This window comes from Loxodonta africana, chromosome 1, assembly GCF_030014295.1.
Source record: "Loxodonta africana isolate mLoxAfr1 chromosome 1, mLoxAfr1.hap2, whole genome shotgun sequence".
Lineage (NCBI taxonomy): Eukaryota > Metazoa > Chordata > Mammalia > Proboscidea > Elephantidae > Loxodonta > Loxodonta africana.
The window spans coordinates 203857693-203880507 of NC_087342.1; the positions used below are offsets into that span (position 1 = coordinate 203857693).

Genomic DNA, 22815 nt, shown 5'->3' on the forward strand with positions numbered 1-22815 from the left:
TAAATTAACTCCCTTTCATCCACCAGATCTCAGCTTAAATGTCACCTCTTAAGGGAAGTTCACAACAACTTTGGTGATGAGGTGAAGTCCCTGTTATAGCTTTTTTTAACACAACACACCTGTCTTTTGTTCCACTGAGCAAAGTTGCAGCTTTACATTTATGCATATGATTGTTCTGTCCTGCTCCCTCCACTAGACTGCAAATTACATGAAGCCAAGACTGTTCCCGTGGTTCCTCTCCAATATATTCCCTCCCACAAAGTATCATGTATCGTCAGTATCATGTATCTTAAATATCATTTATCAAATGAAGAGCATGAAATAACTCCTCTTCAAGGATTCCCTTTTTCTTGTGGTTGGCACAATCAACCATCCAATTATGCAAGACAAATTTGGGAACTTTTCTCAATATCTTGCTCTCTCTCTTCCCCCATATGCAATTTCTCACCTCATTCATTTTCTTTGTAGCCTCTTTCCTCCTCCTTCTTCTCTCTCTTTGCCGTCTTCCTCTCTCTGTCTCCTTCCCCACCTCTCCTGCTAGATCATTAATTTTGTTCAGAAAGCTACATGCTCATCAGATGCAAAGAACATCTCTTCCTAATAACAAACAGCTTTGGATTCAGAAAACAGCATTGCCAGTTTAAATTGTTTGCCTGTACTCACAGAAATTTGCTTACTGGAGACCTAGTGTAGGGGTCTGAATTATACCTTTAACCATAGTTCTAAAATGTGAAGGTCTTTTAAATGTAAATATTGTATTTGATTTAAAAATTGATCATTAATGTTTCTCTTTCAATTCTATGTTGCTGTTGTTGTTAGTTGCCGCCATGTTAACTCCAACTCATGGCAACCCCGTGTATATCAAAGTGGTACTGCGCTCCATAGGGTTTTCAAGGCTGTGACCTTCAGGAAGCAGGTTGCCAGGCCTGTCTTCAAGGCACCCCTGGATGGGTTCAAACCATCAACCTTTAGGCTTGTAGCCGAGTGCTTAACTGTTTGTGCCACCCAGGGACTCCTCCATTCTACTCACTGAAACATTTTATAGGATTTCTGGGAAAAAAAAAAAAAAATTTTTTTTTTTTATGTAAGATCCAGAAATTTCCTAATGATTTATTCATATAGAATCATAAAGCCTCACAACACTTCTGATAGAGGGGTCCAAACTCAAATATCCCAGTTTTATTAGAAGTCACACTCTTCCTGGCTTATACCATAGTTACTCATTCACATTACTTTCTTCTAGACTATTATCTGAGTGCTAAGAACATATCTCATTTACTTTTGTATTTCCCTTTTTTCCATTTACTACTCAGCAATTTGTATAGTGTTTTGTCCAAGAATTTGTTGAAATGAATTACATTAGTCTAGGGTCACCCTCTGAGCCTGTCCCAGAACTGGGCCTTTTACCTGCAAGATACCTAGATCTCCAATACAGTCTACATCTCCCTGTAGTCTAAACCATCAGAGGACCCATGGAACCCAAGTCGTGGTCCACAGCACCCCTGTTTTACCAGACTTATAATGCTGCTATAAAGATGCACCAGGATAAACACTCAACTTTCCTGGTGGCACAGTGGTTAAGAGCTTGGCTGCTAACCGAAAGGTCAGTGGTTCGAATCCACCAGCTGCTCCTTGGAAACCCTTGGGCATAGTTCTACCCTGTCCTATAGGGTCGCTATGAGTCGGAATCCACTCAGTGGCAGGGGGTTTGATTTCTTGGTTTCCTCACGACATTGCTTTTTGCACTCATTTTTATTATTAGGCCCAGCAAAGAGAGGAAAAATGCAGTGGGGTAGGTTAAAGGAGAACGTAACTAACATCGTGGGTAATCTTACCTGCTCTCTATAGTAGAGAATGGCTACATCAGCTATGTGCAGCAGTGGCTTAGGGTTCCAGAGGCTGCCTGAGTTCTAATCCCAACTCAGTCACTTACAAGTTCTTGCCCCTCTGTACAATGGGGACGATATGTACACCTACTTCAGGGGATTGTTACAGTAACTAAATAATTTCATACATGTAAAATCCTTAAAACAGTTCCTGACAAAAAGTCCTCCTAAGAAATTGCCTGAGTAACACAGTTAATCACTTAGCTACTAACCAAAAGGTTGGTGGTTCAAATCCACCCAAGGTGTCCTGGAGGAAAGGCCTGCCAATCTACTCAGCTATTGAAAACCCTGTGGGATGCACGTCCATTCTCAAACATATGGAGCCTCCAAGAGTCAGAATTGACTCCATGGCAACTGATTTTATCATGGTGAAGGGAGAGGGAGCCCAAGACTCTTAGAAAAATAGTACCAAAATAAGAATAGTTGCCACTATTTTCTGAGCGCCTGCTGTGTGTCAGGCATTGTGCTAAGCACTTAAAGATATTAATGCATTTATTTAAAAAAAAAAAAAACTGCTTTGATGAGATTCCAGAGATAAAAAGTATCATCCCAGAAATAAAGTGAATAATTTGCAAGCTTACACTGGTGTTTTCATTACTTAGGGCAGACCCAGATCACGCATCCCCAAAAATAACTTCTCGGGTTATTCCCCTCCTTCCCAGTCATTGTAAGCAGATGTGTTCTTCATGTTTTTTTAAGTTCTTTTACAGCTTCTTGGAATTCTCTTTAGGCATTTCTACTACTTCTTGTTCAATAACTTTTTTATTAGACTTTTGTGTTCCCGATGATTGAAACTCACTTTTCTCTCATTTTCCCTCTGAAAAATCATCAACTGAAAAATATGAATATTTCCTGTTGGCACTAGACTGAGTTAAAATTTACTTTACCTACTTTAGAAAATAAAGGAATTGCTATTATATATTCGCTTTTGCAGCATTCAAGTCCCAAAAGGCATATTTATCACAAAGTATTTAATAATTCTAAGCTAAAATTGCAAGATAGCACAGTATTGCTTGGGGACTCTAACTTCATGAAACCTCGCTTTTCTCGGACTTTGATATAAAGATAAGGGTTTTAAAAAGTAGGAAAATTTTACGTGTGGTGAATTCTTTCTTTTGCTCCTTTTATCAAAAGTGTGGTTCGGGGGGGACTAAACCCTGACATGTATCTCTCCTATGCAAGAAGTTCTCTCAACGACTGCGCAGGAGTACGTCCATAGCTAGGGAAAACAGACCAATGGATATGATGCTTCCCTCTCAGCCAATTCAACACACGTCCTTAGTCACCAGCAGGCCTAGCCTCACTCAGGACAGTAAAGCATGGGCTTGAACCTCCGTGTGTTAAATTTGGGTCTAGTCAGCCATCTTGGATTTCATGCAAGATCATAGTCTTCAGAACAATAATCTCTGCCTGAATTGTCTAAATCGACTGCTTATACACGCCTGGGTGGAACAAACGGTTTAACATGCTCAGCTACTAACTGTAAGATTGGCAGTTTAAGTTCACCCAGAGATGCCTTGGAAGAAAGGCCTGGTGATCTACTAAAAAATCAGCCACTGAAAACTCTACAGAGCATAGTTCTGCTCTGACACACATCACCATAAATTAGAATTAACTCTAATGCAACTAGGTTGTGTTGTTTTGTTTTGTTACTGTATCATAAATCTATGGAGTGGTTAAATTGCACAACTTCCTTCTCTTTGTTTGGCTAGATAAACGTCGTAGAAGAAATAATTCACTCTACTAATTCTGAGAGTAGTCATTGGAAATTTACAAAGCTGCCAGCAGAGGCACTGTAGTGTGGCTAAAGATCTTGTCTGAGATTTGGGGATCTGGGTTCTCTCTGCCTTCATTTTGCAGGTTATAGCAGTGACATGAATTAATTATGTGCTAAGGAAGCTCAAAAGGAACACGTTCCGTGAAAGCGTCTTCTTTTACAGCATATAGGGCTTCTCCACGATTTCATCTTTCTGACATTACCACCCTCTCATCTTCCTCGTTCCTTAGTTCTGCCCTGTGACAAATCGCTATAGGATCGATAAGTTCTCTGTAACCTGTTTACATCAGGAACTTCATTATCATCTTCATTTGTCTCAGACGCACAGCAGCTGCTGCTCTGTCCCTTCCTTACCCCTCTTCCCACCCTGAAACGACCTTGACACCACGATTGGGGCCAGATTCTGGTTCTTGTCGTGTGGCCTATGTTTCAGCCACTGTAAGTTGTCATCGCTGTCAAAACCTCCACCCTCTCTGCAAGTTACATAAGAGGCCACATAAATGTCTGCTCCCTAGCGCAAGCTTTTATTAAACAGAGACAGCGCAAGGGGCCAAGTGGGCAAGAAGTTCATCCTGGAACCACGTCCCCTGGGAGGGTAAGCGGCTGTCTCTAGGCCTTGGCTCCTACAACAACTCGGCTCTCAGCGTGTGTTTGCAGCCTTAAATACCCAAGGACGACATGTTACGTTTTCAGCCCAAAGGGGCAAAAGAGAAGCAGCCCTTTCAAAATAAGAATTTCCCTGCTGTTTGTTTCATTTTGGAACACAATAAGAACAGACTGAGGACATGACTCGGCTGTCAACGCTTCCTACCCTGCTTCCACAGTACCTGCCATGTGCCAGAGAAAAAAGTTGCTCAAGTTAAACAGGGGCTTAATGAATAGTCAAAATAATTGTTTAGCTTGGATATCAGGCCCTAGGTAAACAGATGATTGCCTGAGACCACAGGCCAGTAAAAGCAGTTCAGCAGGACACCACTTGCTCTGTTCTTCAGACATCAACCCAGGGGCCTCAGCTCCTCCAGGGACTGTTGTGACTGAATTATTTCTCTCTGCCCACCAGCATGTTACAGCAGTTTGGTATCGAAAGAGACTCATCACGAGAGGGAGCAGGATAGAGAACTTTCTGTATTGGAAATATATAATTAACACATTAAATAAATTTTACTACATTAGAGCCTCAAGTAACTAAGATGCTCATTATATTGAATGTTTGATTTGTTTTTATTTAACTTTCTGTGTTTAAAATTTCCTAAAACACATTGTTAGCCCACTTAGAATTGTCCTGCCTTACTAGATATAGTAATACAGTATTTTTAAATGATTTAATCTTTTTATAAAACAATAATCTACTATGCCTATCTTAGTTATTTAGTGTTGCTATAGCAGAAATACCACAAATGGGTGGCTTTAACAAACAGAAATTTATTTTCGCACAGCTTAGGAAGCTGGAAGTCTGAATTCGGAGTGTCGGCTCTAGGGGAAGGCTTTCTGTCTCTGCCAGCCGGCCGGGGAGGAAAGTCCTTGTTTCTTTGAGCTTCTGCTCCTGGGCAATCTTCCTGTGGCTTGGCATCTCTCTTCCCTCATCTCTGTTTCTTTTGCTTGCCTGTTTAATCTCTTTTATAACTCAAAAGAGATTGACTTAAAACACACCCTACACTAACCTTGTCTCATTAACATAATAAAGACAATCCATTCCCAAATGGGCGTATAACTACCAGCATAGAGGTTAGAATTTACTAAGAGTTGGAATTGACTCCACAGCAACGAGTTTATTTTGGGGGGGGACACAATTCAATCCACGACATTTCATCCTTGGGCCACCAAAAATTCATGTCCTTTCCACATGCAAAACATATTTACCCCATCACATCATCCCAAAAGTCTTAAATCAACTCCAAGTCCAAACTCTCATCTTCTGAATCATCTAAATCAAATATGGGTGAGATTTTAGGTGTATTCCATCCTGGGGCAAAATTCTTCTTCATCTGTGAACCTGTGAAATCTAGACTACGAATTATCTGCTTTCAAAATGCGATGGTGGAACAGGCATAGGGTAGACATTTCCATTACAAATGAGAGAAATTGGAGGGAAAGAAGGGATAACAGGGACCCAGCAAGTCTGAGAACGAGCAGAACAACTTACTTTGACTATCAGGGCTTGAAAATAATCCTTTGTTCTTTGGGCCTTGCCCTCCAAAGCAGGCACACTCTCGGGATTCTGGGTAGAGGCCCCTCGGCCCTGGGCTTCAGCTCCACCTTTCAGGCCCAATGGGATGGCAACTCTGCTCCCTTGGCTTTCCCTATTCTCCTACTCCATCTGAGTGGTGACCCCAACCCTTTGGCCCTGGTAAGCCCTGTTCTTCTGCCTCTTGGGCATGGAAGCTCCACCCCCTCAGCTTTGGGTGATGGCCCCATTCCCCTGGCACACCTTAACAACAGCGCCCCACTCCAGAACCAAGTTGGTGAAAATTTGACTCTTTGAAACCTAGCAGATTATGGTCCCACCCTTTGAGATCCAGAAGACTGTGGCCCCACCCTTTGAAATAAATGTAGCTCCTTTGGCCTGTTTCCTGCCTGTAGATGTCCAAGAGGCAGAGAGTTTTCTTTCCTTTTGTCCTGAAGATTCTAGGATATATATCCTTAATTTGTACAACAGAATTTTCCAAATCTTTAAATTTTGTTTCCATTTTGCGCTGTTCATTTTTAAGTCCATCTCTTTCTTCTCACATTTTACTATAAGCAGCAAGGAGTAACCATGCAGCCCCTTTAAGATGTTGCTTAGAAATCTCCTCAGCCGGATACCCAAGTTCACCTGTGACAAGTTCTATCTTCCTCCAAACATTTGAACATAATTCAGACAAGTTCTTTGCCACTACATAAAAATCATTGCCCTTCCTCCATTATCCAGTCACTTGCTCATCATTTTCCTTTAAAGCCTCACCAGAAGCACATTTAACATCCACATTTCTAGCAACATTCTGTTGCTGACATCATATGTATTCTCTAAGATGATAGAGGCTTTCCCTATAGCTCTCCTCTCTTTCTTCTAAGCCCTCACCAGATTTGCCTTTGATAGCCATAATTCTACCAAAAGTCTCTTCAGGACAATCTAGACTTTTACAATTAGACACCTTAAAACTCTTCCAACCTTCACCCATTACCCAATTCCAAAACCACTTCCACATTGTAGGTATTTGTTAGCACAGCACCCCCACTTCTCGGTACCAAATTCTGTCTTAGCTATCTAGTGATCCTATAATAGAAATACTACAAGTGAGTGGTTTTAACAAACAGAAATTTATTTTCTCACAGTTCAGAAGGCTAGAAGTCTGAATTCAGGGTGCTGGCTCTAGGGGAGGGCTTTCTTTCTCTGTCAGCTCTGGAAGAAGGTCCTTTCTCTTTGAGTTTTTGTTCCTGGACAATCTTCACATAGCTTGGCATCTCTCTCCCTCCACCCCATCTCTGCTTCTTTTGCTTGCTTATTTAATCTGTTTTATATCTCAAAAGAAATTGACTTAAGACATACCCTACACTAATCCTGTCTCATTAACATAACAAAGACAACCCATTCCCAAATGAGATTATAACCACAGGCATAGAGGTTAGGATTTACAGCACATATTTTGGGGGGCATAATTCAATCCATAACAATGCCTAAGGGCCATCTTTACAGTTATCAGTAATCAGCTTTTAAGACTCTTAAGTATTGATACTATAAGAAGCATTGATTCCAAATCTTTCAGGCATGACTGTGAAGTTTGTTGTTGTTGCTGTTGGTTTGCTTTGTTGTGTTTGTTTAGTTATCTTGGCTATCAACTTGCTTCACTGTTAGTTGTTTTTTTCCCAAAATTGGGATGCACCTTGAAAATTCTGCTTAAGTTTGAATAAATTAGTTGCTAGGTAATTTGAGTTCTGCCAAATTTATTTTTTTAATAATTGTTTTCCATTCATTACATAAAAATAACAGATACTTTGTTGATCCAGAACAAGATTTGCTTGCCTTTCTCGGGTAGCTGAGTTCCACTGAGCTGCTATTTGAATAAATACCAACAATCTGATTGAGCCTCAGATTCATCAAGGAGGGTAGATTCCTCTGGTGTTCAGTCTCCAGGAATTGTGATGAATATGTATTTGACTTTTTGGCAAATAGCAATCAAAGAATGCATTGGCAAGAAAAAGCTAATGCTTCACTGTTTATCCTGATAATATAGGAGAGTGGTTGAGGACATGAGGTTCGAAATCAGATCTGTGTTTGAGCACAAGCTCTATGAGCTTGGACCAATTACCTAATGCCCATTGACTTCAGTTTCCTCACCTATAAAATGCTCTAATAATAATAATACCAAATTCATTGGGTTGTTATATAGATGATATGAGATAATGCATGTAAAATGTGAGCACAGTATAAGCATTCAATGAATGTTACCTACCATGTTGTTCCACTACCCATCTGTCAGTTTGTTGTACTGTGGTGGCTTGCATGTTGCTATGATGCTGGAAGCTATGCCACCAGTATTTCAAATACCAGCAGGGTCACCCGTGGTGGACAGGTTTCAGCGGAGTTTCCAGACTAGGGAGAAAGACCTGGAGATCTGCTCCTAAAAATTAAAACCCTATGGATCACAACAGAATACTGTCCGATATAGTGCTGAAAGATGAGCCTCTAGGTTGGAATGCCTTCAAAATATGCAGTGGCCGAAACAATGAACTAGAGCATACCAACGATAGTGAAGATAGCACAGGACCGGGCGCTATTTCATTCTGTTGTTCATGGCATCACCATGAGCCAGAGCCAACTCAATGGTAACTAACAACAATGACAATCATGTTGTTATTTTCACACACCTTATATAGTCCTCCCAACAACCCCGAAGGAAGGCAAAACATCGATAAATATGCTATATTACTTTTAAGAAAACTGAACCTCAAAGTGATTATTGATTTGTTCCGAGTCACCCAATATGGTGAAACACTGATCTCCTCAGCAACAGGAGTCTCTCAATTCCTAGTCCACCGTCCTCTCCTTCACCCATTCTGCCATGAGGTGTTGCCTCCACACAGTTGCCCTAAATCTAAAATCCTACACTATGATGGATCTCCTCTGCCTTTGACTCCCAGTTGAACAAAGGGACTAAATCCTTTAAGAGGCTTTCAAATGTATACTGATATTATATAGAAGATTTTTGGAGAAATGGCACCCTCAAAACTACAAGATTAGGGGGAACTCTTTGGTAATACTAAGAAGAAAATACTAGTGGAGAAGTGATTTCTAAATGGTGAGCCAGAAACCCCTGGGAGAAGCTCAAGGGATTATAACAACAGGGCAACATATCCACAAGCCCAGCCAGCTTTGTCTGTAAACCAAGTAAATAGGTCCCATCCATGTACAATTCTTCAAATGTATGTCAACCTTGCTGCCATTCATAAAACTCAAATTCATTTAAAGGCAGTGTTGAATTTGTTATATTATTTTAACATGCTGTATTTTCTCAATAGAAATGCTGTCTGAAGTACAACTTTTATCATGTGGGAGTCTATGATTCTTTTTTCTTCCAATTTTAAAATTAGGTCTGCACTCTCCATAACGTTAACAACCACGGGTATTGAGGAAAGAGCTCTGCCCACGAAGTCTAACAACCTAGATCTAAGGGCTGACCAGTTGCCGTCAAGTCGATTCCGACTCCTGGCCACCCCATGTGTGTCAGAGTGAAACTGTGCTCCATAGGGTTTTCAGTGGCTGATTTTCTGGAAATAGATCACCAGGCCTTTCTTCTGAGATGCCTCTGGGTGGACTCGAATTAGCAGCCGAGCACATTAACTGTTTGTACCACCCAGTGACTCCAGATTCAAGTGCTAGCCTGCTAATTATAAGCTTAAAGCACTATAAATTCAGGCAGCCTAATTAGAGTCAATAGATATTACTGGGTGCCCTTAAGGGGCCTGACCCTTAACTGGGGCTATTGAAGTGAATCACAGTCCTTCGCGGCCCTCTTCTCTGAGCCTCCACGTTCTCACCTATAAAGTAAGGAGAATGAATAATAGTGGCCCTCCTCACGAGGCTATTGTGAGGATTCAATGAGAGAAACAAGAAATAAATAAACTGTGGTGTTTGTGGAAGTGCTCTGTGAACTTTTTAAAGCATTATAAACACAGAGTGTTCAAGACAACTACTGAGGAGAGGAAAATTCTTCAACTCTTCCCATTGCTTTCCTCTAACTATTGGCCCTCCACCCCCACGATCTTAACAAATGCTCGTTGCGTTCCTTTCTCTGATGTCAGATTATATTCATGAATATTTTTAAATGTACTTTTCCATCTCTTCCTCCTCCTTCTCACTTAATCTCTTTTATTCCATCGATCGTTACATTCTTTAGTACCAAAACAGCAATACAATATCAGAATACAGGAAGCAGTAAATAAGTCACCAGCATAAAATTCAAAGCTTTGAATTTTTGGGTTAGGAAGGGAGGAGAGAACACTGTTCCTTCTCTTCACGCCTAGTCTAGGGGCCCAGTGCCACCTCAGGTCCGGGAAAAAGGGGGCTTAAGTGATTGGACTCATTACTGCCAGAATTGAAAGCTTCCCTAATTTAGTTGTTCTGGAAATATGTTGTTAGGTCTAGTGTATTTCTACCTGTCCCCAATTCCATATTTTATGTAATACTTGCTGACAAGAACCTTTACTTAGAGTCCACTGAATCCCAAACAGTACACAAAGCGCTTTCGAGAAATGCAAAAAACATAGTCTGCACAATCCTGGCTCTGCGAGTGTTTAGAAGGAAGTGAAACCAGCACTAATTGCCAGACATTGAGGGTTATTTTGTTAATTAGACCATTCTATGCAGTGATGGGTGGAAACCCTGGTGGCATAGTGGTTAAGTGCTACAGCTGCTAACCAAAGGGTCGGCAGTTCAAATCCACCAGGTGCTCCTTGGAAACTCAATGTGGCAGTTCTACTCTGTCGTATAGGGTCACTATGAGTCAGAATCGACTTGACAGCACTGGGGTTTGGTTTTCGTTATACAGTGATGGAGTCCTGGTGGCACAGTGGTTAAGAGCTTGGGTGCTAACCAAAAGGTCAACAGTTTGAATCCCCCAGACACTCTTTGGAAATCCTATAGGGCAGTTCTGCTCTGTCCTATAGGGTCACTATGAGTCAAAATTGACTCAATGGCAGTGGTTTTGTTTTTTGTTTTTATGAGGGTTATTTCAGAAGCTCCAAAAATGACCCTTTAAAGTAGGTCTTAGCTTCATTTTATAGATGATGCAACTGAGGCTCAGAGAAATAAATTTCCCAAGATCACACAGGTATCAAATATCTGAGCCAGGTTTACATACACACAAAACCAAACCAGTTACCATCAAGTCAATTCCTATTCATGGTGACCCCATATGTTTCAGAGTAGAACTGCACTCAATAGGGTTTTCAACAGTTATGACTTTTGGAAGTAGACCACCAACCCTTTATTCCAAAATGCCTCTTGGTGGATTTGAACCACCAACCTTTTGGTTAGTAGTGGAACTCTTAATCGTTTGTGCCACCCGAGAGCTCTTTCAGATTTACACAGGGTCTACCTTACTCCAAAGTCTATGCTCTTTCCACTCCAGTGTGTTACCTCCCTGTCTTGAAAGGCAGACCACATACCAAAACCAAAAATGAACAAAAACATTAAAGGAAACCTACAAATAAATAAGTCATAGAAACTCTACAGGCTATTCCATGTATGAGGGTGGCTAAGTGTCTGAAGTACCTGGAAATAGGTTGGTCTTTATCTGAGGAGACACGTTCTAAACAGATTCTAAAGCAGATCAAGGATACTGACCTGGGGGCAAGGAAGGTAGATATCAGTCAGAAAATAATTATACTGGAACCAAGGGAAATGACATCGTAGACAATCAAAATTTTCTAATAAGCATGAGCTACAAGGAGCCCTAGTGGCTCAGTGGTTAAGCACTGGGTTGCTAACCAAAAAGGTCCAACTCACCAGTCACTCTGTGGGAGAAAAGTCCTGGAGAACTGCTTCCATAAAAATTACAATCTAGAAAACCCTATGGGGCAGTCCTACTGTGTCATACAGGGTCCCTATGAGTTAGAATCTACTCCAGGGCACACAACAACAATAACAGCTACAATCACAACACACCATTTGTCTTTCCAGATTAAGATGCTTCATCTTTATGATCCTGGGAAATATTTAAAAACTATGGAAACTTTGTAAATTGCTAAAATTTTCAGACTCATCTTTCAAGCAAATATAAGCAAGAGCTCTGCTTCATTCGTTCCAGTATTGCCAAGTTCGTTACCCAAAAGCCGAACCCATTACTGTCGAGTCCGTGACCCTCCAACACAGACTGCAACTGCCCCAGAGGGTTTCCAAGGAGCAGCTGGTAGATTTGAACTGCCGACTGGCCTTTTGGTTAGCTGCCGAATTCTTGAACCATTATGCCACCAGGGATCCAAGTTCATTACACTCAGCATTTATTAAATATCCCTTCCTACGTAGCACTCTCTTAAGCAAGGCGAATGGAAATCATTTTTCTCCTGCCATCTGGTGTTGATTCCATTGAAATAACTGGGTAAGAGGATTTACAAAAGAAAAGCAAATATACTTGGCAATGTTTTCAAACAGTTGTTTGGATTTTCTGTTTTCTAGGAGATGTACGACTAAGGGGTCAGACAGGGGTTCCTGCTGAACGCCGTGGCTCCTACCCATTCATTGACTTCCACCTACTTAACAGTGAGTAATCAAGTATACCTGGAAAGGAACAGACGTTTTCTCAAAAAAAAAAAAAAACTTATTTCCCTCTGAACTTCAAAACTCTCTGAAGGCTGCCTTCCTTCCTCCTTCTCTCTCCTCCCAACTGGAACCTAACCCTTTGTCTCTCAATTTCCTCACTAGTGAAATAATTCTAACCCTGCACTACCTCTCAGAGCTTGAGGAGAGTCAAATGAGATCACGTCAGCTTTAAAAATTCAAACCTTAAAAATTGTAAAGCCCAACAGCAACGGGTTTTGTTTTGTTCTGTTCTGTTTACACAGGAAAGCTATTACTTTCATTATCCAGCATATTTTCTCCACCTTTAGCCAGGGATAAGCTAGTTGAGATTCTATTTTACTTTCAAAACCCCACAGGGAAACCTATTCTACAGCTGCCCTTAGTAATCTATCCATTATCTAATTCTTGTCTCTTGGTCCCATCTAAATCCCTGAGGCCTGCTCTTGCATTCCTGGTAAAACTCTTCACCATGGCTAAGTCAGCTTGGTCTGCACTTGCTGCATCCTACATTATGACTATCTAAGAAGTTCATTTTTTTTGTTCTTTTCCCTCCATATACTACTCCTCATTTGGAGCTTTGCTTGGCCTTTGGTTCATAATTCTTTCTCTTTGAATATATACATGTATATATAACACATATAAATATATATACAACAAAACATTTGCCTTTGCAACATTTTTTACACGTGCAATTCAGTGCCATTAATTACATTTATCATGTTATGCAACCAACACCTCAATCCCCTTCCGTACATAATTCTCTTCATCTCAGATTCCTTTGGAAACCAAAACCAATACGGCCAGTCACACCTCCAGATTTCGTATTTTCTAGCTATCATAACCATCCTTCATTTTGGGCCGAGAGGAGGAAAATAGATTTCATCATTTGCTCCAAGGTTTTCCTTGTTTGATTCTGATATAACTTCCCATCTGCAAACTTAAAGTGCTGGGGGGCACCCACAGAATATTACTTTCTTTCTTGACATAAGCAAGTTCAGCTGAAGAGCTAACTTGATTTTCCTTGACCCTTGAAAATTACTAGAAGAAATTAGAATGTGCTAGTCTGATCCTTAGACACTTGAAAGACCAATAGGAAGTGGACATTCTCATATTTCTCCTGACTTGTTAGCCTCTCATAATCTGTATGTCCATTAAGCTTCGTTCAAGCATGAGTTAATGCATTATAATGCTGTCGGCAATGTTAGTGAATCAACAATATACATTAAATAAGGTGCAACATATATGGGGTTTTTTGTTTGTTTTTCAGCACTTTCAGGGACACAGTAACTCGAAATAACTCTTTCTATACCAGAGAACATCTCCCCCACCTACATCCCCAAAAAAATGCTTTCTAGAAGACAGAACCAAGTCACTGGACCTATGCAATCATAGATACAGCCTGTGGGGAGTTCTGCCAGTGTCTCCCAACCTTTCTTGATGACTCTGAATGGGCTGTTCCAGTACCCATGGAAAGCTATATGGATTTGGCAGTCTCTGTACTATATGGATTTCCAAGTCCCAGGCATGTGATTCCACCAAGCAAGATGGGAACGGGCAAAGGGTGCAGTTCACTGTCTCATATAGACCATGACTCTCCAACAGCATCACAAGCTGTAGGGAGAAAATAATCAAAAAGTCTCTTCAATAGTAGACGAGATCTTAGATCATGATTCCTGATGTAAAGCATGAACATCAGGAAAATAGGAGATATTTCTCTTTATAATTCCAAGGCTCTAATGGTAACATCTTATTTTTATCCAAGTGGTAACAAGCAACATCAGCTGCTAATGGTGGTTATCTTTACAGATAGAATTATGGATTATTTTCTTAAATTTTGTTGTGCTTTAGGTGAAAGTTTACAGCACAAATTAGTTTCTCATTCCAGAATTTATACACAAATTGTTTTGTGACATTGGCTTCAATCTCCACAATGTGTCAGCACTCTTCCCCTTTCCCTTTCCATCCTGGGTTCCCTCTGTCCATTTGGTCAGTTTTCTGGTCCCTTCCTGCCTTCTCATCTTTGCTTTTGGACAGGTGTTGCCCATTTGGTCTCTTATACTTGATTGAACACATGTGTTCTGTGTTTTGTAGGCCTGTCTAATCTTTGACTGAAAGGTGATCTTCAGGAGTGGCTTCAGTTCTGAGTTAGCAGAGCGTCCAGAAGCCATAGTCTCGGGGGTTCCTCCAGTCTCTATTAGACCAGCAAGTCTGGTCTTTTGTTGTGAATTTAAATTTTGTTCTACATTCTTCTTCCACTCTGTCCAATACCCTCTATTGTGATCCCTGTTGTGGCCGATGGTATTGTTAGCCAGACACCATCTAGTTCGTCTGGGCTCATGCTGGTGGAGGCTATGGTTCACATGGTGCATTAGTTCTTTGGACTAGTGTTTCCCTTGTGCCACTCATTTTCTTCATTCTCCTTTGCTCAGGTCAGGATGGCACCAACAGATGTGTATTAGACGGTTGCTCGCAAGTTTTAAGACCCCAGATGCTACTCTCCAAAGTAGGATGTAGAACATTTTGTTTATGAACTATGTTATGCCAATTGACCTAGATGTTCCCCAAGAGAACTGTGGAGTTTTTAACTCTCTATTATTTATTATATTCTAGGCTTCTGTAACACCTGGATATTTTATAATCAGCTTGTTTCACTTCTGTAATGCGGAAAAAAAAGTTATAAAATGTATAATAATTTAAAAATATATTCAAAGCAGATGATATTTTATTATATTGCTATGTTGTTCGCTACATAACAGGCCCCATACAGGCAGTTGTCATTCTGTCATCTCTCTGCTGTAGGGTCTCCAGGCTCTTCGCTGTGCATGCTGACCCAACCCCAGCCTCCTTTCCCTGGCCCTGGATGTTCTCTGTCTCTCCCCCTCCACTTCACCCCACCTGTCGTTTATGGCACTCCACTAGTCAAGTGACAGTGTTGGCCATCTTTCCTAAAATTCCTTTTCCTCTCATCTCAATATTCTGCTTTGAATAGCTCTTTCATTCGTGTCTCTTTATCACTAACCTATGTTAAGGCATGAAACCCCGGTGGGATAGTAGTGAAGAGCTATGGCTACTAACCAAAAGGTCAACAATTAGAATTCTCCAGGTGCTCTTTGGAAACCCTTTGGGCCAGTTGTGCTCTGTCCTATAGGGTCACTAGGAGTCAGAATTGGCTCCACGGCAGTGAGTTTGGTTTTTGTTTATTTATTTATTTATTTTGTTTTTGTTTTTATGTAAAGGCAATAGTAATTTGCCTTCATTGTATTTTCTTTTTTAAGTGGACTCAACTATTTTTTTCCCTAGATATATAAAGCACCTCCCTAAATAGACTACAAGTTCATAAAGGACAATCTCTTTGTAGTTACTGACAACTCAGTAATTATTGTCAATTTACCAATTAAAGAGTCCCCTCAAAAAGATTGTATTAAAGAACTCTAAATGGAAATCATCCCCACATTTAACTGAACAGCATGCATAGAACTGAAATCTCAGAGATTCGCCTTTATTTGTGCTGCTACCCAGCCCTGGTTTAATGGAATAATGACGTTACTGCAGTCACGTTCCATCATTCCCTAACTTAATCTGCAATAACAGCAGTTTGTCACCACATAGTTACAGGTGTATGGATATGAGTGTAATATACAGTCACATAAGATAAAATATACATGGCACATCTTCTACTGCTTGACATACAGTCTAATTTATCTTTAATCTCATTCTTGTCCTTGTCATGGCTTGCCTGAGTTGTTAATGTGTTCTTTCTGCTTACAGGGAAACATTTTAAACATGCAGTTGATCCCCATTGTTTACGGATTCCATATTTGTGAATTTGCCAATCACTAAAATTTATTTATAACCCCAGAACACACTCACGCATTTTCACTCACAAACATGAACAGAGTGGTAAAGAGTTCGAGTTGCCCAATGTGCACATTCTCAGCTTAGGTCAAGCAAGGTGATGTTCCGACTTCTTGTTTCAGCTCTCATACTGGAAACAAGTGTCCTTTCCTAGTCTATGTAGTGCCATATCTTTCACTTTTTTGTGCTAGATGTTGGTGATTTCACTCTTCAAAATGGCTTCAGGTGTAGTGGGGAAGTGCTATCTAGCGTTCCTAAGCATAAGAAAGCTGTGACATGCCTTACGGAGAAAAAAATGTGTTAGATAAGCTTCATTCAGGCATAAATTACACTGCTGTTGGCTGTGAGCTCAATGTTCATGAATCAACAATATATGTATTAAATAAGGTGTCTTTAAAATGAAGCATACAAAAAACAAAATTATGTATTCATCAGTTGATGAACGTTTTGTGACCAGAGGCTCGCAGGAACTTAACTTTATATTTCCCGTAGGAACAAGGTTCTGTATTTGCTAGTTGAGTGTTTGCAGTGACATTATAGAAGGTAACTACTGCAAATAATAAGAATCAGCTGTAATTTTATAATAATTTCAAAGTAAACCCCTCAGGAAGAACTGGAGTCCCTGGTTAGCACAATTAAGCACCCAGCTACAAACTGAAATGTTGGAGGTTCAAGTTCACCCAGAGGCACCTGGGAAGAAAGGCCTGGCAATCCACTTCTGAAAGATCACAGTTATTGAAAACCTATGGAGCACAGGTCTACTCTAAAACACATTGGGGGGTCACCATGAGTCAAAATTTAAATGACAGCAACTGGTTGGGGGGTTTTTTGAAGGAACTATTTGAGACTTTTTCCTAAAATATTTTTTTTTCTAATCAGCTGATTCCAATTCTACATGGGCAGTGCCAACACTTACTTAAAATGGTTCTTTATATCATTTACCTTAATCTTGAGTCAATTTTTTCCTAGTATGTACCCAGACCAAAGATATCATTTTCCTCAGGTGCTTACAGTTTTGCTCTTTCTCCCTAGGTGGAATCAAATTTAGAACTTTTTTTTTTTAATGGCTTATTTACTTTTGTTGTTGTTGTTGCTGAGAATATACACAGCAGGACATACACCAATTCAACAATTTCTGCACATATAATTCACTGGCATTTATTACATTCTTCAAGTGGTACAACCAACCTCAGCCTCCTTTTCTGAATTGCTTGTCCACCATTAACTTAAACTCACCGCCCCCTAAGCTCCCTATCTAACCTTTCAAGTTGCTGTTATCAATTTTCATCTAGAATTTTTTTAAAAAGCTATCTATAGGAAAGACCGAATCACCATAGTCTATTCTGAGTGTGCCTGCTTTCAACCTGCCTTCCAAAAAGCTGACGTGAAATCCACACGACTACCATTTCCTATCCAGAGTGTTCACCCTCTTCTACCCACCTCAATACATGTCTTGAATAGCAAAAATGTATATAAAATAATAAGACGCATTGCATTTCCCTACTGGCCCTAGCAGGGCAAGAGACCTCAGAATTAATACCTAAAATAACCTACCTTCTACCAGAACAATGTTTCCAAATACTGAAACAGATAACCTGGAACAGAAATCATTCAGGGACAGCCTCCGGCTGCCTGTTTTGTAAACAGAGTTTTACCAGAGCCCAGCCATGCCCATTTGTTACATATCACATAGGATGGCTTTTGCACTACAACAGCGTGGTTGAGTCATTGCAACAGAGATCACATGACCTGCAAAGCCAAAAATACTGAATACATGGCCCTTTACAGACAAGGTTTGCCATCCCCTGACTTAGATTTTTAAATAGATTTAAAGAGGTTTTATGTCATCTCCATAAGCACATTCAGTCCAGTCTTTTTTCCTTTCTTAATGTCATCTTTTTTTTTTTTTCTTTTCAATCCCCAGTGCCGCCACTTTATTTTCAAGAATGGACTCATATTGACTAAATTTCTATGGGACAGAAGTATACATAGAAAGGGAACATCTCTTGTTGATCCAGATTTAAAATTCCACAATTATAATTTCCAGTCAGACAAACATTCCCCTGGAGGAGGTGTTCCTTTCTCCGTATTTTTGAGGAGTACTCCACCATCATGTCCATGTACCTATTGTCTAGGTGTAAACCAGTTGCCTTCAGTTCGACCCCAACTCATGGCAACCCCTTGTGTGTCAGAGTAGAACTACACTCCATAAGTTTTTCAAATGGCTGATTTTCAGAAGCAGATCGCCAGGCCTTTTTTCTGCGCATGAATGTTAAACATTTGCACCACCCAGGGACTCCATTATTTACATATTAAGTGGCCTTCTACTCTGTTCTGTTCTGTGTGGCAAGGTCCCAGTTTGCACCTATTCTCCAGGCATACTTATTAATAGTGCCACCTTTCACTCTCAAAGTATCCTGGTCTGGACAATAAATTACTCAGTCAATTACTTATATCATCATGCACACGAAAGAGTACTGCAGTACAATGCCTCTCGAATGTGCATACATTACAACAATAAAAGTCAGAAAAGCTTCTTAATAAGAGATCCATTCAGATCAATAGAGATATATAAGACAAAGTTACTTGTTAAAAGCCAGTTTCATTTCCCATTTGCATTTTATATAATTTAGAAGAAAGACATCTATACCAATTTCTAGAAGCCTGTGTGGACAAGTAGGCAGAAACTCTGGCTTCAGCACCGTTATGTAGGACACAGGAATCATGGGCCTTTAATGAAGGAGATACCTTTACACCCAAGCATAAGGGACAAAACAGAGTGAGAGAAAAGAGCAGCAATTATTTTTCTTCCAGATAAGACACTAAAACAGAGAACTGGAAGAGGCCAAGAGGGATGAGAAGTGTTCTATTTCCCAAAGCCTATTTCCTATAGGTTTATCCCATTCACTGACTCTGGAGTGAAACGAGAGGAAAAATGGAGAGAGGAGTGTTGAGAGATGTGTGGTCACAGAGGTGAGAGCAGTGGAGGTCATTGCAATTTTCTGCAGAACAGACGGCTACAGCAGCCCCTTCTACATCTCTGTCTCCTGATTTAATATAATCAGTAGCCTGAGTAGATAATGACTAGGTTGAGATGTTCCCGTGGCAACCGTGTCAGAGCAACACCATGTGATTTCCACCATCGCTCAGCAAAGGAAGTGACATGCAAAGAAAACATTCCCAGTGACTGTGGCCCTTGAGGGAATTAAGCAGCTTCTGCTGAGGTTCTGGGGGACCAAATATCAGCTGCCAAAGAGAGCCTGGGGCTCCAGACCAGCCCCAGGGTTTTGCAGCAGTAGGTTAATTAGCTATTTGACTTTTCCTGTCTGTAAATTTGCTAATCTTGATTTTTAAAGCTCTATTCCTCTTTTTTTTTTTTTTTTTTTTAAATTCCTCTAGACTTGCCTCTCCAAGCAGGGCCATTTTAACAGCACAAGCATGAGGGTACTTATAATAGGGCTACAAAAATATTTTCTTTGCTTATTATTTCTGAAATAGAACTAATATATAATAGATATAGACACAGAAAGATAGCTGCCATTGAGTAGACTCTAACTCATGGCGACCACAAGAGAATGAAGCCTCATTTCAGTCCTGCATCACCCTCACAAATGTTGGCATGTTTGAGTCCATCGTTGTGGCTACTGCACCAAATCCATCTCACCAAGGGTCTCCCTCGCCCTCACCTGCCCTCTACTTTGCCAAACACAATTTCCTCCTCCAGTGATAGATCCCTTGTGATGACATGTCCAAAGCAAGAGAGTCAGACAGTATTCTGCTGTGATCCACAAGATTTTCCTTGGCTAATTTTCAGAAGTAGATCGTCAGGCCTTTCTTCCTAGTCTGTCTTATTCTGGAAGCTCTGCTGAAACCTGGTATTTGACATACTGGTAGCATAACTTCCAGCATCATAGCAACACACAAGCCATCACAGTGTGACAAACTGATAGATGGGTGATGGAATTATACTGTCTGAAAGGTTGGTGGTTCAAACCCACCCAGAAGCACCTTGGAAGACAGGCCTGGTGATCTGCTTCTTAAAGGTCACCACCTTGAAAAGCTATGGAGCAGTTCTACTCCGCATACATGGAATAGCCATGAGTCAGAATTGACTCAATGGCAACTAACAACAACAACAATATATCTTTTTAACTTTTTTAAAAAAGAAGTGACCTAGAGACTCAAATGCTTTTTTTAAATGCTGTTTTCTAAAACATAGTACACCCCGAAGCTATGCTTTCTTTAACATATGAAATACCTCCACAGACAGTCAACTAAAAGCCACCCAACATGTTACAAATCATCTGGGGCTAAGTGATACCCATCTTAAAAATGAAGAGGTAGTTTGCTTACACACTCATTTTCCAAAGAGGAAATTCTTAGAAGATGGAAGCAGCCTTTCAGTAATCTTCTTAAAGGTATTTTTAACTGTTACCCGTGAGAATCACTCAAAATGCAAAGATCCTGAACGAAAATGTCACCGGGTCACTTGAAAGAAGTTGCACTCCCTAAGACCTGTGCTTTCCAGGCAGAGAGGGGCAGAGCCAATTGGACGCTAGCTCAGACTTTTTACATTTGTATGTGCCAAGGTAATGCCCACGATTTCAAAATTCGGTATTTACCTTCCTCAGGGAAAAAGGCAGGGCATTGCTTGTAGTTGTGATGCTTCTGGCTCACCTGCATCATGCTCCATGATGGGCACTCAAGACTTCTGGCTACAATCACTCCTGCACTTCAGATGCCGAATTGCCAGACCAGGAAGAGGGTTAGTTACCGACATTCCACTACATTGCGAAGACAGTTGATAGAGTCCTCTCTGTTTCACACATTCCCTATCACTGTTCAATCAGTGAGCATGAAGTGGGTACCTCCTGTACTGGGCAGGGTGTCTGGTGCTAGAGATACAAAAATGAAGGAGACATAGCCACTACTTCAGGGTGTACACAGATGTCCAAAAACAAATGATGAGGTGGGTGATACATCTATCTAATAATGCAAACATGTATAATAATAAGAGTAATAGGTGCAAGAATGGACTCAGACATACCAGTGATCATGAAGATGGCACAGGACTGGGCAACGTTTCATTCTGTTATACATACAGTCAGCACGAGTTGGAGCCAACTCGATGGCAACTAACAACAGCAACATAATAGGAATAAGCATAATATGAAAAAAATGTATATACAAGATTCACCCTAGGGAGTAACGAACTTTGAGTGAGTTAGAGAAGAAAATGATTAACTCTCTTCAGAAATTAGAGACGTCTTCCTGGGAAACTTAAAACATGAGCAGCTGTTGAAGCAACAATGGGGTGAAGCAGGTCTGCATGAAAAGGCCCACCTTTATGGCCATTCTAAAATATGCTTCAGGATGTAAGGAGCCAGGAAAGAGTCGTTAACAATTCTACTCAACTAGATACAAATTTCACTGAAAGAAAGGTATTCAAGTAGGAGCAAAGCAGAGAAGTCAAAAGAGACCACCCAATCTACTGACTCTCTGAGAAAGGCCATATTCAAAGAGAAATACTTTTTACCTTCTAAAGCTAAAACTGAAAACATTCTCTGCCTTTCATTAACCTGGCTGACGTCATTTCATGGATTTACTTTTTATCTGAGTAAGGAAAAATAAAATCAGGGCAACCAATATTTCCTCGGGGTTATCATTCATTCATGCAACAAACACCCCCTCTACGCCAACTAGGCCTAAGGCTAAGGTGCCCCTAGGTTACACCAACAACCACTAAGATAGCCTTTACCCAATGGCTCTCTTCTCTCTCAGGCAGTATGGGACTGGAGTCTTCCAGAGACACCAAACTCAAATATTTGTACAATTCCCTTGAGTTAGACAAAGATTGCGTACGGGGGGAGGGCACCTAATATATCTTAGCCTTGGACTGAGGTTTCTGAGTGCTAGAAAAGAAACATTGAGAAACTTCCTCTGCCTTCAAAAAGCTAACAATCTCTTTACAGGGACAAAGCAAAGACATTAAACCAAAGACCATACAAGAAATAAACGGTTTTGTCTTAAAATCATTGACATACACAGTAAAGGAGAGACAAGAAAAAGCAGAGATTACTGACATACACTGAGCAGATGAAAAGGGCTTTCTGGTCTTGTGCAGAACCCTGAAAGATAAGATAGAGTGATGACTGGTTAAGGAATTGCCTAGAAGCTGAGCTGACATATGGGGGCCATTAAGCCATTAGGTAGAAAGAAGGTCCAAAAAATAGTAAATAAAGTGTGTTGACTAGAGAGATAACAAAAAGTTTAGAATGCCAAGATAAAGAATTTGAACTTGATTCATCAAAGACCACTAGAAAATTTTGAAGAAAAAAAAAAAAATAGACTGATTAAGAGGGTTTAAGAAAATTAACTGACATCCATGCACAGGAGGGACAGACTCAATGAATCAACAGAAAAGCAATCAGGAGGCGGATTATGATGGCAGAAGGAGAGGAGGTATAAATCCAGAGATGTTAAAGGAAAGAGGAGACGAAGCTTAATGATACTGAATATTG

General features: G+C 40.5%; 1 protein-coding gene across 3 annotated transcripts in view; it reads left to right on the forward strand.

The window, feature by feature from the left end:
- PDE7B (phosphodiesterase 7B) overlaps positions 1-22815 on the forward strand; it is a 377725-nt gene that overhangs the window by 268961 nt on the left and 85949 nt on the right. For all 3 annotated transcript variants that reach the window (XM_064291204.1, XM_010590438.3, XM_010590476.3), the window contains one exon: positions 12317-12400. In XM_064291204.1, coding sequence (XP_064147274.1) covers positions 12317-12400 — 84 coding nt within the window. The remainder of the gene's footprint in view (positions 1-12316; positions 12401-22815) is intronic.